Genomic DNA, 17,335 nt, shown 5'->3' on the forward strand with positions numbered 1-17,335 from the left:
TTTTTTAAAACGTACACTTTATTTATGCTTTTAACAGTCTCGACAAACACAGACACGTCGGTGTCCGACTGCGTGCCTTCTCTCTTCTCGTTCGACTCGAGAGGCGTTCAAAGACAGCCTCCGAAAAACGGAAATTCATGATCACTTCACTGACGCTAAGAAAAGAGGAAATAATGCACCAAAACAAAAAATCAAGCGAGGAAATCCCTAAATAAATTCTATGGGGGCGTTTGTGAACACACAACAAAGGAATGAATAACAAACAATTCTGGGACAGCATACAAACAGCATGTGTTTCCTTCATTATAAGTTTTATAGAAGGCTTTTATTTTTTTGCGACTCCGGACATATTTGTTTTTTGTTTTTTTTTGTCCTATATGGCTCTTTCAACATTTTGGGTGGCTGACCCCTGGACTAAGCACTGATGGAAGTTGGTTTTCATCCGTCAATGTCATCGGCACTAACCGTGTCAGTACTGACAGGCCTCTTCATTGATGAGTGACAGAAGCACATGCACTGTCTCATGTGTTTGTTATGTATATATATATATATATATATATATATAAGAGAGAGAGAGAGATATAATATGCCTGACCTATTTCAACAGGAATTTCTGGTGACATTTACAAGAAACAGTTTTACGCCGCTCTCATGTACAGTCGGTTTGAAAGTACATTAGATATGACATTTAGTGGCTGACTGATTCCTGCTGTGTAAATAGCCAGGAAGCTCTCTCCAAAAACGAGCTGCATCTGAGCTGTAATAAAGCAGCGAGCATTTCTTCCAAATACCAATATTTTGCCCTGCAAGGTAGCGTCAGGTAGCATCAGTGCCATCATCGAGGCAGGACACCACCTGTGTGCAAGAGTATTCCAGAGTAAAAAAGTTAAAAAAAACACACGATCTGTAAAAGTAGGCATATGGTTGACTTTTGCTGCCATGTGTAAACATGTCATAGAAAGGTGACGAAAGCTTTGCGGGATGCGGTGTTGCTTTGAGAAAGGCCACGCGGTTATCGCACCTTTGCTGTGTTCTGCGTAAAAAAGCCTGAGGCATATAAATGTCTGATCGCTTGTTATGACTCTGGTACTGCAATTTGCAGTAACTCTTTGTGAAAGAGGCTACAGACGCCAACCAGTGGTAGTGGGGGGTCAGCTTCATTCCTCTACTCCATTCAGACAAGGGGAAAATGGTACAGACAAGACCGTGATTCCCCACCTCTGCCTACGTGCGTTGTCTTCCGCTGCCTGGCTTTTAGTAAGCCACACATTGTGTTCATGGCATTATCTTTAGGCACAGTCTGCTTTGTTATTGTTGTCCGGGCTCGTAAACTCCCCAGTCATCACGCCCGCTCCATGATGACGACGCGCTTCATCGCATAAAGTCCGTTCCCGTACGCCGTTCGGCTGCTCCACTGCCTGACCCTCCTTCTCTTTTTATGGCACGTCGCATCTGTTGCTATGCGAAGGACAAACATGTCCTACACATATGAACAGCTGGCGGAAATGAGCTTTCTATTGACAGTGGCGCAAAGTCCACCTTGTCTCCGGTGAGCTTGCAACCTGGTTGCCTCGCTCTGAAAATAATTAGCTGGAAATGTACAGTTGGCGCAGCGCGCGGTGGGCTAGTGGATAGCACCTTACAGTTAGGGTTAGTTACGGTTTGGGCTAGATGGAGTTAACTGGAGCTACGTCACTCAAGTCACATTAAAAAAAAAAAAATAATTGTCATACAAGTATGCTAACCAAAATTTTTAAAAAACTTCAAAAGGAGTTGAATTAATCCTTCCACGCTCGCGTAGCTCTCTTGCGACTTTAGCGGCATATTGTGATGAAAGGTTTGGTAGCAGTACAAAGAGGGGGTGGTTGAGGTGGGGGGGGGTCACAGTATTACTAGGAATGTAGGTGTATTCCTCTAAGCTTTATTAATTTACATGTTAGTCAGTCACATGTGCACGGGGTGAGGTCATGGCGGGCCCACTTCGTGGGAATACACGTGCTCACTGTCAGAAGTCACCTTTTATGTTCCCATTTTCAGTTTATATCGTTTTGTTTTTGTCAGGTCAGCCGGGGGTAACGTCAAGTCATGTGGGTTGCCCTTGCCGCTCCTATAGGACGTCATTCCGTTCCAGTCGATTGTTTGTATTATGCTCCCAATAAAGGACACTAATTGGGCAGCATTGCCCATTATTAATGCGGCTGCCTTCTTTGAGTGAGCCAAGGACTAGGAAACGCATGCTGGTGTGTCAATAAACACGTTCATAGTTTATTTCCAAACACGTCATTGAGGCTCCTGCTAAAATACACGGTTAAGTAACACTTGGAACGTCAGTCGAAAGCCCAAAGCACATTGTAAACAGCCCAAAAATGAAATCCAGATAAACCAAAGTACAATTACAAAGAGTGAACACAATGTCAATGTCTCTGACCATGTACAACGCGTTCTTGCTTTCAAATCTGTTTTCCCACTTCTTACCCACAATTCCACAATACAATCACACAATGGACCGGACCATTGTGAAGAGTTAAGCCTAAAATATTTCATTCGGACTAATTTGTTTTAGGGTTAGTTCAAGATTGGGTTAGTTAAGGTTCGGTTTAGTTAGCATTCGCATAAGGGCTAGTTCGGGTTAGCTAAAGCAGCTGCCTTGAATGTAGACGTTCATCTCTCTTAACTGCTACCTACAATCCAAAAAAGCAAGCTTTAATGACTGATTAACTCTGATAGTTTGATCACCACCACAGCTATGCCATTTTGGACCGAATTCAAACCTGAGTTTGTCTCTTCCATTCAGGTATATTGCCAGTATGAAGCCACCGTCCTTGTTGCTGCGTTCCGAGCCCAATCCCGGTGTTGATGACCTCTTCTGATGCCCTTGTCGGCTTCTGTTCTTCTGTTACCTCTCCTCCCCAGTCTCCAGTCGCCCTCCCTCCTGCGTATCTAAATCCTCCGAGCCTCCCTTATTACTCCAGAGAGCTGTAGCTGGCAGACACAACTTCAGATTCAAGAAGTAGACAGGAGTACATTCAAGATGCAAGATGATGGGGACAAACTTCATTGGAGTGCCATGAGCTAGCAAGGACCACAAACCTTTTTTCTTCCCTTTTTTTTTTTTTTTTTTTTTTTTTTTAAATACCAACATTTTTACCACACTTGGCCATGCCAGCCAAAGGGAAATACTTGTTGAATGACCAGGAACTCAAGAACGAGGCACTCTACCGCAAGTTCTCATGCATCAGCCAGTACCAGCCACTGGTGCTCCTGCTGGGCCTTTCCATGATCTCCTGCGGTGTCCTCCTGGTCCTCTTCTTCGCTCTCGGACTGGTAAGTCTCTGTTTACACATGTACTGTTTTTTTTTTTAAACAGCTTTGCAGGAACCACATGGTGGCAAAATGAGGGTATGGTGTGCTGACTGCTCTCCTAGGGCCCGATTTACTAAGGTCCCAAATTGCAGTAGTAAATTGGATGTTCGCTCTTAACAAGTTGCTCATGCTAACGGCGTGCTTGATTTATAAGCTTATCATCTTTTACTAAGATCCCTAATAGACAGCGCTAAATTGCATGCTCACCTACGATAACAGATTGCACACACTGTTGACAATGCGTGTAAAAGTGGCAACTTTGACTTGAAGAATAAGACAGGAAACTACTTGAGACTTGTTCACGCAAAATGTTTGTAATTGCCTTTTTCCTTTGACTGTAAATAAAGCTATGGCCTGAATTAATGCTCAATTGAAGCTACTTCCCTCAGTCCAACTTACTTGACACCCAGATGGTGCCGAAACATTTATCTTTTTGACAGTAGGAATGGCTTTGGCCTCGAACAAAAAACAACAAATAGGTGACTTTTTCAGAGAAACAGAAGTCCCGATGAGAAATCCACAAATTTACGCATGCCGAACTACAAATGTGAGGGGGTTCATTCTATTCCATCCAGATGTGCAACACAGTGTATTCAACTTCACATGGGGGCAGGCGTGTGTGTGTGTAAACAAGCATGCATATGATAACTTATCGAGTCCGTAAAAAAATATTGTGTCCACCCGCCCCCTCCCCCAATCGAGCAATGCATCAATATAGTAATAATAGTGACTGTTGTTTATGGTAAAGGAAACCTGTGCAATGTTAATAAGAATAGAATAGCTAGCGGCCTTTCATGTGTCAGCGCAGCACTGCCCAAAAAACGAGGTCAGAAAGTACGTAGCATTTTCCAAAAGATAAACATATACAGTTTAATAAAGCCCCGTAGGGACGACCAACCCTGACGATCACAATCAATGAACGAATGTATGAATGTCCAGTTATTGTTGCTGCTGTTTTGTTTGTCTGTCTTATACATTTCTTCATAATATTCAACTCCTATTTTAATATTATTATTGATTTCGTTTCTGTTGTCATTCATCACATCATTGAAGGACAAGTTCAAAGAAAAAATGATGGATGGGTGGTCTGTTTGTGGCTGAAAGCTAAAAAATAAAAATCTATATTTCATTTCTCAAGTAATGTCCCTTGGGAAGATGTATTAGTAGCTTGTTGAGCTTATAATTACATGTTTTTTTTTTCCTCAGCATTTTAGTGGATCTGTACCTCCTCAAAGCCATTAGGAGTGTAGTCGTGCTCCGCTATTGATTTTGCAGCCGCTCTGATGGCTGAGTGCTCTTACATAAGAATGTCTGCGACCGTCTTTATTGTCCTTATGCTTTCGAGGTGTTCATGAGGCTGTGAACTTTTTCAGAGCGCCCAGGAGCACTGCGCCTTTGTGAGCGTGACGAGCGGCGGCCTGTGCGTCTTCCTGGCCGTCTTCGTGCTGGTGTGCACCGAAATGCTGTCCCAACGTTGGCGCCGGCCACTGGGCCTGCTGGTGTGGGCGGCGCACCTGGCCATGGGATTTACCTTCATCTTCAGTGGGCCCGTCGTCCTCCCGTGGGACCAGGTGAAACCATCACTTGCGCAAAATAAAAGTCATTCAACAAAAAATGTTTCGTGAGTAATTTATGAGAATAATGTAGAGATTGTTGCAAGAGTGATTTTCTGAGGAAAAAAAGTTGCAGTTTTGCAAAAATAATACAGCGATATGACAAGAAAATTTCTTTTTTATATTTAAGGTGGAATTTTGCAAGAATAATGTCACAATATTGCAAGAAAAACTATCAGGTTGTCAGTAAGGTGATATAATTGAAAGAGAAAGAACGTGACTTTTTATTCTAGGATAATAATCTTGAAAGAGAAGAGCATTTTAGGGCGGGGGGGGGTGATTAGAATATTACAAGAATGTCACTACAAAAACTTGTCTTTATATTTTGGGAATGTTTCAAGAAAAAGACTACGCAGAAGAAAATGTGTCATTTTGTGAGAATGATGGACCAGTAGTGTAAGAAAATATTTTATGAAAAAAAAAAGTTTGAATTTGAAGGCAAAATGGAAATTAAAAAACAAACTGAAAAAAACTAATTAGGACTATACTATGGGTAATTTTGAGAAAGTATAATTATCTTGCAAGAAAATTTTTTTAAATTTTACAAGAACAATGTTGCGGTAATGCAAGGAAATTAATTTCAGGACACTGCAAGAAGACAGGAAGATACCATGAGGAATTCATAATAATAAGAGAAATATGTAATTTCATAATGAAAAATGGACCACCCCCGCAACCCCAAAAAATGAAAGTAACAAGTAGACACAGCTCGTGTGATTATACCTGTCGCAATGTGCCTCCCCCCCCCCCCCATTTCGACAGAAAATGACGTTTTTTTTTTTTTTTTTTTCCCCTTTTTCCCTTAGGTGCCATTCTTCCTCTTCATCATCTTCACGGTGTACACCATGTTGCCATTCCCATGGTGGTACGCGGTGGCACTGAGCACGCTCTCATCGCTGTCCCACATCGTGGCGCTCACATTGCGGCTCACCGTGTACAGCGACGTGCCCACGCCGCACCTCGCCAACCAGGTGAAACATTACAGCAACCTCTCATCTTAAGCAGGGAGCACACTTGACAACTTATTTTTTAAACATATGAACCCATGTGCCAGACCCCGCACATGACCTGAAAAATTTCTGCATCTCACCTTCACCACTTGCAAAAAAAAGTTGGAATGTTAGAAGAATATTATAGCAATACTGCAAGATGATGTCATTTTATGTGGAAAAGTATACACTTTGGCCACTTGGGGGCAGTCTAATACAGACAGACAGATATAAGGTAATGGAGAATCCGCTCCTCTTTGGGCTTCTTGGTACAGCAGTAATATTAGCTGTTCACGTCACACGATTTCCATCTAATGATTCTGTTTGCCTTCACTGCGTTTTTTTTTTTTCTGTTTGTGCATTTGTGCATAGCTGCTGTCCAATGTGGTGGTGTTCCTTTGTGGCAGCGTGGTGGGAGCATTTCACAAGGTCCTCATGGAGAAAACCCTCAGGCAGACCTTTCAGGACACGCGCCGATGCCTCAGCATGCGCATGAAGCTGGAGATCGAGAAGAGACAACAGGTTCGATTGGATCCTTACGGACACTCAGGCAGCATTTACGTTTACTTACCGGGGACAAAATGGATTCCGAAATGTCTCACAATTATGAAACTCGATCACTCGTCATTAATAACAAACAGGTGTCATAAAAACTGAAATTTCAATTTAATAATCACACATGGTGTAGCAATTGAAGTGCTGCCTTCATGAGTGAAAATGTTTTTAATGACGTGACACCTGATCGCTTTGCCCCCCCCCCACACACACACACACACATACACTTTATGATTCTAACGTCATACAGTTGGGTATAATAAAGCACAATATTTCTCCTTTTTATAAATTTTACTGCTTTGATTACATCTCACTGAACAAACACAGAAAGCAAACATGGCAGACATGCAGAGTTACCGGTAATAAAGAGCATCGCTACGATGGTCCTCTTCATCTTCAGCACGGTTTACTTTGATCTCCGGGAAGCTCCATCCTTGGCCGGCCCCCAGTTGACCTTGCTTGAGGATGTTTGTCATTGTGACGAGCCAAGTCTGCATTAATTAAATTTTTCTGCCTCCGCCGGAGTCATCTTTTGAAATATTTCTCTATTTTTGTCAACAAGCTGACGATGACCACCGTGGGATCTTTAACACTGCATTTGTGCACTTTAGTGTGTGTGTGTGTGTGTGCGCGCGCATGTGTGATCGCCTTCCGAATACATTTTTCAATTGCCAAATCAAAGTCAATTATTAGAATGTTACTTGCTTTCTGATTTCATTTCAGATTCAAACCGTTCCATGTTTAAAATGTTCTGCTCATCCCGACCACATTTTTTTTCTAAATTACTAAAAGTCCAAAAATTTTTATATTTTGGAATAACCTCTAATGTTGACATTTTTTTTTTGACTGATTCAAAATGTTCCAACTTTAAACTGCTCAGTTTATCCCTACACCACATTTTTGCTCACTTCAAAAATAAAAGCTCCAAATTAAGATTTCCACAGTTTTTGAGGCATTCACACCTGCTCATCTCATCCCTATTTTTTACCCCAAAAATTTCAAAAGAAAAGGCAACTCGAACTGCTCCTACTTGAAACTCTTCAGCTCATTACTATATATATATATTTTTTTTTAATTCAAATCGTTCCAACTTTAAGATGTTCACATCATTCCGCATAATTCAGTAATATTTCATTATTATTTTTGCATCCAGCATTTCAGCAGTCACATTCAATCCAACCAGGAATTTCATTCTCCTATTTTTTTATTTGATTATTCATTCATTATGCTGATATATTTTTTTAAATTATTCTTTTTTTTTTTTCTTTTTTTTTTTCTCTCGTATTATTTCATTATTCGTCATGATGAAGTGCTGCCTTTCTCGACGACAATCCACGCTCCACGATTTATTTTGCTTCATAGTAACATTTCAGATTCAGGACTCCCAAATGTCTGCATCCCACCGCTGTCCAGCATCAAGGCAAGTTCCACAAATGCATTTTGGTGTTTTGCAGGAGAACCTGCTGCAGTCTGTGCTGCCGGTCTACATCTCTATGAAGATGAAGCTGGCCATCATGGAACGCTTGCAGGACTGCAAAGACAAGGAGGAGCAACAGCGGCTGGTTAAAGACAACAACTTCCACAGCCTTTACGTCAAACGTCATGAAAACGTCAGGTACCAAATACAAATGCCACTCAAACAAACGGATCCATTTCTGTATGGATGACAGATTAGTTTGCTTCCAGACAACTGATCCACCTACGCACCACAATTGTCGTGGATCAGCCTGTAAGAAATCTCATTTATATATATATATATATATATATAAATAAAACACACACACACACACACACACACACACACTTTTTTTTCTAATGGATGCTGAGAAAGATGAAATTCCCGCCATGCTTCATTCATGGAAATGCCCGAGTAGGAGTAAGCATTTTATAGTGCGGCTCCTGGCCCAACCAAACGATTCACTTGACTTGTTATTATTTCCATTGGGAAATGAGTTACTGTTTGGTACTGTATTCCTTTTAGTCTGGCCTGTCTTTATGTTCACCAGGGGATTGATCACCAGTCAATGAGCACTCTCAGTGCTGTGTGTGTGTGTGTTTGAGAGAGACGGGCATTTTGTGTGTGTGTGTGTGTGTGTGTGTGTGTGTGAGTGTGTGTGTGTAGTGAATGCACAGTGTAATGCATTGAGCCAAGAATACCATTTGAAATTTGAAAAAAAAAAAAAACATCACGGCGCACCACCAAACAAACGTCTGAAATAATGTTTTTTAAAAAGAAATCACATGTACATAAGTCTTCACAGCCTTTGCCACAAAGTTCAAAATGGAGCGGTCTTCTGTGGAGAGATGAGAACCTTCCAGAAGGACAACCATCTTTGATTCCACCAATCAGAACATTTTGTGGTCTGATGAGACAAAGACCCTAATTAAACAGCCAAGACAAAAAAAGGAAGGGCTTCATGACAACTCCGTGACTGTCCTTGAGTGGCCCAGCCAGAGTCCAAAATCTGATTGAACATGTGTGGAGAGATCTGAAAATGGCTGCGCACCAACGATCTCCAGCCAAACCTATAAGAAGTGTGATCGGCAAAACTTCCCAAAGATAGGCGTGTCAAGCTTCTAGCATATTTTTGTGCAACATTAGAGGAGTATTTCCATCCCTCAACGTTTCTTGAATTCCGAGCAGTTTGGACTTGCGTTTGCATCGAGCTTCCAAGGTTGGCCATAGGTTGTGACGCGTTTTCTCGGAAAACGTGTTCTTCTTTTCAGTATTCTCTACGCCGACATTGTGGGCTTCACTCGATTGGCCAGTGACTGTTCCCCCAAGGAGCTCGTCGTCATGCTCAACGAACTGTTTGGAAAGTTTGACCAAATTGCCAAGGTCAGTTTGTCTTCTTTTCCTTTTTATTTTGTTTTGACCCTAGTTTCACTTGACATAAATTGTGATATGACCGTTGTATTATTTTGGATCTTTTTATCTCTCGCGGTAATCGCCTCCTGTTATTGTGAAAATCTGTAATGCTCTCTCATGTGGGGAAGGAGAGCCACACTTGGCATTGCACCGTTCAGCTGTTTATTAAACGGGAAGACAGGAAGACACAACCACAATGAGCAAACAAAAAAAGAAATGCACAAGCTGCTCTGCTGTCAGCCACAGCTCACACACAGTCACTCTCAGGCGCCTCTTAAAGACGCATTGTAGCACACGAGCGCGAATTTTATTGATCGTTCTATGCTTGCAATTTTTGTTTGTGTTCAAAGGAGTGAAAATATTTTTCAAATATATTCATATGGTCTGTCTATATTGCAGATTTTTACCAACAGTGTTATGGGCGAGTTAGTAAAATGTCAACCCGCCATGAACAGGGCGGGGGTTCACTAAATACTCTTCATGCATGCACATCTTTCCAGGAAAACGAGTGCATGAGGATCAAGATCCTGGGCGACTGCTATTACTGCGTCTCAGGCCTGCCGGTGTCTTTGCCCAAACATGCCAAGAATTGTGTGAAAATGGGCCTGGACATGTGCGAAGCCATTAAGTGAGTTATGTAAATAATCAAGTGACTCCGTTAATAACAAGAAAACAAGGGACGACATGGTGGTACAAGTCTAAGTTACAAGCTGTCACTTTGCATTGTTTCATCGGTCAAAATCATATTTACATGCAAGTTTTAGATTACGCTATCCACATTAGTGAAGTTTAAAAAAAAAAAACAAGACTCCCAGTAGCCGACGATACTTTCAGCCGTTTATTGCATTGTACAAAAAGACAAACCCAAATTTTCCGGATGCCACTCAATCGGCCTCGCCCCGTCTGAGGCGCACTGCTGTTATTGGGACTTCCCGCTTTTTTTCAACACACATAAAACTAGTTTCATTCCCTTTTATTATGGTTTGGTGTTTGTGTAAAATACAGTGCTATTTCTCCTTATTTAAAATGCATAACATCATTTTGGAGGTGGTTTTTAGAGAGGGGCTTGAACAGATTAATGGAATTCCAATTGATTTCAATGGATTACGTCAATTTAATTTGAGTCAAGTGAGTTTTTTGAGCTTGGCAAATTCAACTCGAAAGTCAAGGTACCGCTGTTTGGTATACTAGGTTTTTAGGAGAACTTACAAGCTGAACCTAAATTGCACTATAACTTCTCAACCTCTCCAGGTCAGCTTAATTTGTTCTTCTCTAAACGTTTGAATGGACATGTCCACCACTTCAGTGTTTCAGTACTTTTTGCACAATTTGTTGTTCTGTAGCTGAACATCAAAGTTCACAAGTTTTTGATCTGTGGAGATACAACTGAATTTCTTCTTAAATCAGGATTCATATTTCATGAATTCCTCTCTCTTCACAGTTTGACATCCCTAGATCAGGACGATACATAAAAGTTGACCAACCGTAGCTATTAGCTATTAGTAGATTGTTCTCAGGGAAAGGTTCGTAGGAAGTTCTGCAAAAATGACGTTCGTAGTCGTGGTAAAGCCTTGTTTTTGTGATTTTTTTTTTTTTTTTTTTTTTAATGTGTGGCAGGCAGGTACGAGAGGCCACCGGCGTGGACATCAACATGAGAGTGGGCGTGCACTCGGGCAATGTGCTGTGTGGCGTGATCGGTCTGCGCAAGTGGCAATTTGACGTATGGTCACATGATGTGACGCTGGCCAATCACATGGAGTCAGGAGGCCTCCCGGGGTAAGTGCCGATAACTACTACGCAGGTGAAATAAAATTTTTATTTAAAAAAAAAACAAAAAAAAACACTGCAAAAGAAATATTTCCCTGTGGAAAATGTCCATTGTTTTTTTTTTTTTTTTCATCCCGCATCCCGCGTCCCATAATGTGAAAATACATTTACTTGATAGCCATAATAATATTCTCTTGACATTTTTCTGTTGTTGTCGCATCATTTACTAAATGTCAACTCATGGCCAAAAGCAGTTACAAAAGAAAGAAAAAAAAAAGCAAACATTATCGTGGTCATTCCAGACGTGTTCACATCACAGAGGCGACTCTGAAGCACTTGAACAAGGCGTACGAAGTAGAGGAGGGCGAGGGGCAGCTGCGGGACCAATATCTCAAGGAGCTCAACGTCAGAACCTACCTCGTTATTGACCCTCGGGTGAGTTTACGACCTTCTGTGTCACTTAAAAAGGCGCTTGATGGTTGTTATGCAGGCACTTGAAAACATAGCTTTAAAAAATGTATATAGCCATCATGTGTGGGTGTATGGAGACTGATCTGAATACGAATATACTGCTCACTGTACATGTCAAATACTGCGGCGCCTTGACTTCTGAGTGCTCCAAGTGGAAAAGAAATTGGTCGCAAATAAAGGAACACGGTTTGTTTCTTTATAGTTTATACTTCTTTACATATATTTATATATAGATTATGTTTTGTGACGACGACGCTAATGCTGCGACAAGTCGGTACTACATCAGCACTTCCAAATATGTGCACGCCGGCCACCAGGGGCGCCGTCATCTGTCCGCCAGGCCGAGCGACACTTTGCCACTGAGCGAGTGCAGTGTGAAAAGGGTATCTACCGCTGCATAACATATTAAAAGGTGATGTATACCTCTGATGAGTCCAAAGATCCGACGCAGAGCAGCCGCAGCGTCCCCAAGCCTCGGGTGAACGATGGTCTGAAGATGCGGGCGTCCGTGCGCATGACGCGGTACCTGGAGTCCTGGGGGGCCGTCAAGCCGTTTGCGCACCTGCAGAGCCGAGAAGGTTTCGCCGTGGACCCCCTCAGCAATGGAAAGTCACTCAGTAAGGTAAGCAGGAAAGCAGGACTTCAGAAAATCTGCCAATGATTAGTTATCTGTGATAATTGCCACCTTGCACAATAGAAATAAACAGGATGGCTCAGTGGCAGATGTGTGTGAACAAAGACCCTCCTGTAGCGCCAACTATTGGCAAGGAGGACTTACTCGATGTTTCGCCTCAAGTATCGGTGGCTACTATCGGCATCGTTCATGAGTACCCGATACTTAGAAATAAGACCGGCATCGGCCTGATACGGTGTCTGATGTCAGTACTCTCCCATCCCCAGAAAATAATCCAGTTTGAAATAAAAAGTCTGATTGTTTCTTTCTGCAGTTTTTCACAATAAACAGTACATTGCATAAGCCATTGTTTGTTTGTTTTTCAGGACATCCCATTGCGAACAGCACCCAGCTCCAAGATCACTGAGAGGTAAAAAAAATAAATCAATGAAAAGTGAACCTCCCGTGACCTCTATTTTGATCATGTATTGCAGCATCGCTAAAGTCAACTTTGCTGTAAATAGTCAACATTCACATGATTTCCAAAAACAGTCAACCAGCTCTATTTGTGCCAGGGTAGTGATTGTCCATCGATTGCCATGGCAGCTCCACTACCTGCTGTGTTTGTGATGTGCTTTGTGTTATTACTTGTTGCACTCCTCCTGTGACAGCTTTGATGAGTCACTAGAAGAGCAGTTCTCCTTGTCCACGGCCTCGTTCACCAGCCATAAGTGAGTTTGGGCCCCTGGCACAGATCAGGAGTTCTCAGCCTGAATTTAAGAAACATGTACTTTTGGAAAAAGTACCACTCTGACTCACTAATTCATTGTATTGTCGCAAATAGTGGGGCTTGTATTTGTCAATTTATGGAATACAGTGTTCCCTTTCATCGCAGATTTCAGTTTTAAATGTGCTTATACTTTGTTGGAGCAGGTGTCAGGTGTAAGGCAAGGCAGGGTCATTCATATTGCGCATACAAAAGGTAGCTAGCTCAATGCGCTTCACAAAGTTAAAAATAAACAACAAAAAAAACCTCAGAAGCATAGAAGACATTTAACGGCAAAGTAAGTGTTTACTATAAGAATGTGTAGTATTATATTTAAAGTAATGTTTTATGTGGTCTCGCTATTTCATAGATCTTCCCTGGTGGGTCTGGTAGGTGTCCTCATTGACCACTATTTACACCTTGAACAGCAAAAATCCCCAATTGAGGCCCACCAAAATTTTTTGATAAATTGCCTGTAGATGCATGCCACATGACGGCGATAAAGCAGTTTTTTTCGATGAGATAGGACAAAATGTGTCTCCTCCCCTCCATTCAACATATTTCAAGATGCCAGTAGGTGGCGCTATGGCAATATTTTGATATTCGACATGCATCGGGCCTGGGTGTGAGAACCCGAGAGCCCAATATCTCAAACTTCTCTCGAGTCGTGCGTGTGCCTCGGCTCAACAAAAATGACGCAACACTGTATTCGAGGTATGGCCACTATTTGAGGTAATACAATAATTCATTTGAGTGAATGGCTTTAACTGGAAGTTGGGTGAGAAATACCATCTAAGCTTCAAGTCCTAACGCCCCAACACTAACCTCGGCAGGGCCGTTGCACTCTTCGTTCCTACTCATCACGTGACACCGCGAAACCTCCTCTCAGAATCACGCCGACGCGCTCCCCTGAGGTCGAACCAGGGCGGGGTGCGTATGTATCTGCTGTGTGCATCTGTGCAAGGGCTTCCTTCCTGCCAGATAGCCTAAGTGGGCTTTCCATAGCCCCCTGAACCGCTCATCTAACTCACAGCATCCGGTTAACTCCCTCCCCCTCTGTGTGCACCACAGGCATGATCTATACAGGCACTGTCTCCTTTTTCTCTTTGACTAATGTGCACAGAGCGGCCATTAACCCCCCATCCCCGGCCTTATGTCTCTTTTTCTTTCATTAATGGCGTCTGTTTCATCGGCGCAGGAACAAGTCACAAAAGAGTCGCTTTGATGAGGAGCTGCACAACGAGATGACAACCACCATCGATGAACTGGGCAGCAAGTAGGTCCATTCCAAAGGCAACCTCAGAAAACACGACAAACCCAAACACAAACCCCATAGAAAGTCATGGAAATGGGATCAAACCATCCCCGGTTCAAACCGCCGCCCTCATAAAGCCTTGATCAAGTTTCAGCTGCCATCCAAGTGTAAGAAACGAGTCCTCCAAATGTGTACGATGGCCCATATTCGACCCCAGAACCTCTTGACTGTGAAACATTTGTGCACCAGTGAGGCAGATTGTCATGTGACATGACAATTTGGTCAACATTGTACCCAGGACGGCCTGAGCTGAGATTTGAACCCAGGTGGTTTATTTTAAGAACATAATTTATCTTTTTTTTTTTTTTAATGAATTTAATCGCGGTAAGTGAATTATTTACTTGAATAATTAGCATTAATTGTAGTTGTAAAACACTTTATTTTACGAAAAAGAATTTTGATTTTAATTCTTCTAATCATCCATTACTTCTCAGTATTCTATTTCACAAAAGATCACGCTGCTTTTAGACAGCAACTGCCGCACTTAACACAGCGGTCTCTTTTATTTTTGGTTTTCTCCTCCCTCCCCAAGGCAGTGGTACAAGTCTGAGGAGAGCGGCAGTTTAGCCATCTGGTTTCCAAAGAAAGACCTAGAAAAACAGGTACGTTGAACCAAAAAAAAAACCAAAAAAAAAAAAACACCTCTTGTACCCTTGTCCTCATTTTGGTTCTCGTTCAAATGCTCTCTCATTGTTTCCAAAGTACCGAGCCTTGGATTTGCCAATGTTCAAGCACTACGTGGGCTGCGCCGCCGTCATCTTCCTCTGCATCTTTTCCATCCAGATGTTAGTCACCGGGGAGTGAGTATCAGCAGCAATGAAATAAGTGCAGAAAAATGGGAGGCCAACTGACAACCAACCGCTTTGTTTAACTCTCAGTCGGCAGATACTCGGAGTGACGTTTGCGGCGTTGGCGTGTGTCCTGCTGCTGACCCTGGCCATCTGTTTTGCAGCTCATATACAGGTCGGCGCGGCGGGCCGGGTCGGACATACCTTGACATGTTATCGTATAATAATAACTTGGTTTGACATCGAGCTCGAGGGATCCAATGCTGAATTCATAGTGAAAAAGAAAACAATAAAATAATTATGTTTCACCTTATAATAACATCTCAAGCCAAAATAGAGACCAGGACGGCCAGGTAGAGCAGGGGCGACGCCCCTATCAAAGGCAATGGAAGGACTGTAGGTGGCGTTGGCAGCCATGTTGGCAGTTTTTCAATTTAACTGACAAAAAAAAAAAAAAAAAAAGCGCCATCCCAGTGGAATGGAGAGGAGGAGAAGGCGACAGAAATAACAGTTTACATCAAAACTACCGAAGGCTTTAACCTTTATTGGGGTGACACCACATTTGTGTAGCGGAACCCAAAGAGCCAGTCGCTCTTGCCAGGAGCAGTCGCACCGCTGTCAGTGTCAGTCGAGGAGAATGCAGTCGAGATGAAGTGAAGGGTGACACGAGTGACCCTCTTCGTGACTAAGATGGGAACGTTAAAGCGGTCGTAGTGGTCAGCTCGGTTAAATGTCGATTCATGTTCTTATCAGTGACAGTAACGAGGTTAGGATGATTGACTTGTTGTGTAGCAATTCTCAAGAAGGATATTAAGGACTTTTAACTCGCTCGGAAAAATGCTGAAGATACTCTAATTCACAATTTTGGTTGATGATAAACATATTCCAAAGCTTTGCAGATGTGGAGGGTCTCGGGGCCCCAAATGACAAAATAACACCCCTGCTTTCTGTAGCTAACCCAGTGATTTGCGTCCTTGACGGGAATAGTCGACCCTCACATGTGACAATGAAAGTCAGATATCTTCTTTCTCCATGGAACTTCTCTGCCTGCTTGTGTGTGTGTGTGTGTGTGTGTGTGTGTGTGTGTGTGTGTGTGTGTGTGTGTGTGTGTGTGTGTGTGTGTGTGTGTGTGTAGCGAATGTTTCCAGAGAAGCTGTCAGGCTGCCAGTGGCTGGCGTCAGTCTCTGAGGCGGTGGTGAAGAAGCCGTGTGTGCGCCTCCCCCTGGCCGCCGTCACCACTGCCGTCATCGTTCTCTTGGCAATCTTCAACCTGGTGAACAAGACCCCGTTTTCATTAAAAAAAAAAAAGAAGAAAAAAAAAGGTTGCTCTTTGGCTCAGTTTTCCGACTTTCCTTTCCTTCCATCCTGCAGTGCTTCATCCAGCCACATTTTCCAGACTGTTCCAGTGGTGACGTTTCCGCCCTGGGTCACATAAATGATTCCCAACGTCTGGGATTACAGGGAGGACTCTTCTATCTGCCCGTGAGGCTTTTATTTATTTTTTTTTAAATCAAGTTTTGACATCTACTTTTGTTCAACACGCTAATAGGTATGACTTAAAATTGTCTCCACTGTGGCTCTCCCGCCAGTATTCTGTGTACTGCTGCATCCTTTCCCTGATGGCTTGTGGCGTGTTCCTGCGCGTCAGTTTGGAGCTCAAAGTGCTCTTCCTCGCCCTGTCGTCCAGCATCTACTACATCATCATCCTCAGCACCAACAAGCGGCTCTTTGTGGCCTACGCAGATGTCCTCCACGCTCAGATTACCGGAGAGGGCAACTGCAGCAGGTGGGACTCGATACCACGATAAGGGCGGTAATGAAATAATAATTAAATAAAAAAAGGCGCCGTGTAGAAAAGCCAAGTATCTGGTCACATAGAGGGGGGATTTATAGCCATGCGCTTATGGAGAAAGACTGTTACGCAACCACTATTGTGATGGACAGGTGGTCCGGAGCAAGCTTTCCGGGCCTAATGTGGGTCATGTATAAATCCATATTAAAATGTGCATTAAAAAAAGCTTACAGTACAGATGTGGAATTTAGTTCCATCTAGTGGTGAACTGAGAGAATTCAAGAACCTAAGTTTGAAGCGCATGCATTTTGAAGAACGCGTACTACGGTGCCCCAGAGAAACCACACTTCACAAGCCGACCCCTAATGTCTTCTGCAGAGGTGCAATCAAAATGTCATCCCAAATGACTTCTAATATTCCCTCAAGTGATGGAG

General features: G+C 42.7%; 1 protein-coding gene across 5 annotated transcripts in view; it reads left to right on the forward strand.

Annotated features, from left to right (window-relative positions):
- Positions 1-17,335, forward strand: part of adcy7 (adenylate cyclase 7) — a 44,337-nt gene that overhangs the window by 22,972 nt on the left and 4,030 nt on the right. The window contains exons 1-20 of one of the 5 annotated variants that reach the window (XM_019866747.1): positions 2,494-2,794; positions 2,914-3,324; positions 4,737-4,934; positions 5,783-5,947; positions 6,338-6,487; positions 7,975-8,135; positions 9,248-9,359; positions 9,890-10,017; positions 11,007-11,165; positions 11,459-11,591; positions 12,061-12,249; positions 12,627-12,670; positions 12,912-12,971; positions 14,205-14,282; positions 14,854-14,923; positions 15,024-15,121; positions 15,200-15,284; positions 16,245-16,382; positions 16,481-16,591; positions 16,699-16,895. In XM_019866747.1, coding sequence (XP_019722306.1) covers positions 3,160-3,324; positions 4,737-4,934; positions 5,783-5,947; positions 6,338-6,487; positions 7,975-8,135; positions 9,248-9,359; positions 9,890-10,017; positions 11,007-11,165; positions 11,459-11,591; positions 12,061-12,249; positions 12,627-12,670; positions 12,912-12,971; positions 14,205-14,282; positions 14,854-14,923; positions 15,024-15,121; positions 15,200-15,284; positions 16,245-16,382; positions 16,481-16,591; positions 16,699-16,895 — 2,441 coding nt within the window. In that variant the 5' untranslated portion in view covers positions 2,494-2,794; positions 2,914-3,159. Of the gene's footprint in view, positions 1-2,493; positions 3,325-4,736; positions 4,935-5,782; positions 5,948-6,337; positions 6,488-7,974; positions 8,136-9,247; positions 9,360-9,889; positions 10,018-11,006; positions 11,166-11,458; positions 11,592-12,060; positions 12,250-12,626; positions 12,671-12,911; positions 12,972-14,204; positions 14,283-14,853; positions 14,924-15,023; positions 15,122-15,199; positions 15,285-16,244; positions 16,383-16,480; positions 16,592-16,698; positions 16,896-17,335 lie in introns of those variants that run through there. The other 4 variants (XM_019866744.1, XM_019866748.1, XM_019866745.1 and 1 more) reach the window with 4 other exon arrangements.

This window comes from Hippocampus comes, unplaced genomic scaffold, assembly GCF_001891065.2.
Source record: "Hippocampus comes isolate QL1 unplaced genomic scaffold, H_comes_QL1_v1.1 scaffold82, whole genome shotgun sequence".
In the NCBI taxonomy this organism is placed as follows: Eukaryota; Metazoa; Chordata; class Actinopteri; order Syngnathiformes; family Syngnathidae; genus Hippocampus; species Hippocampus comes.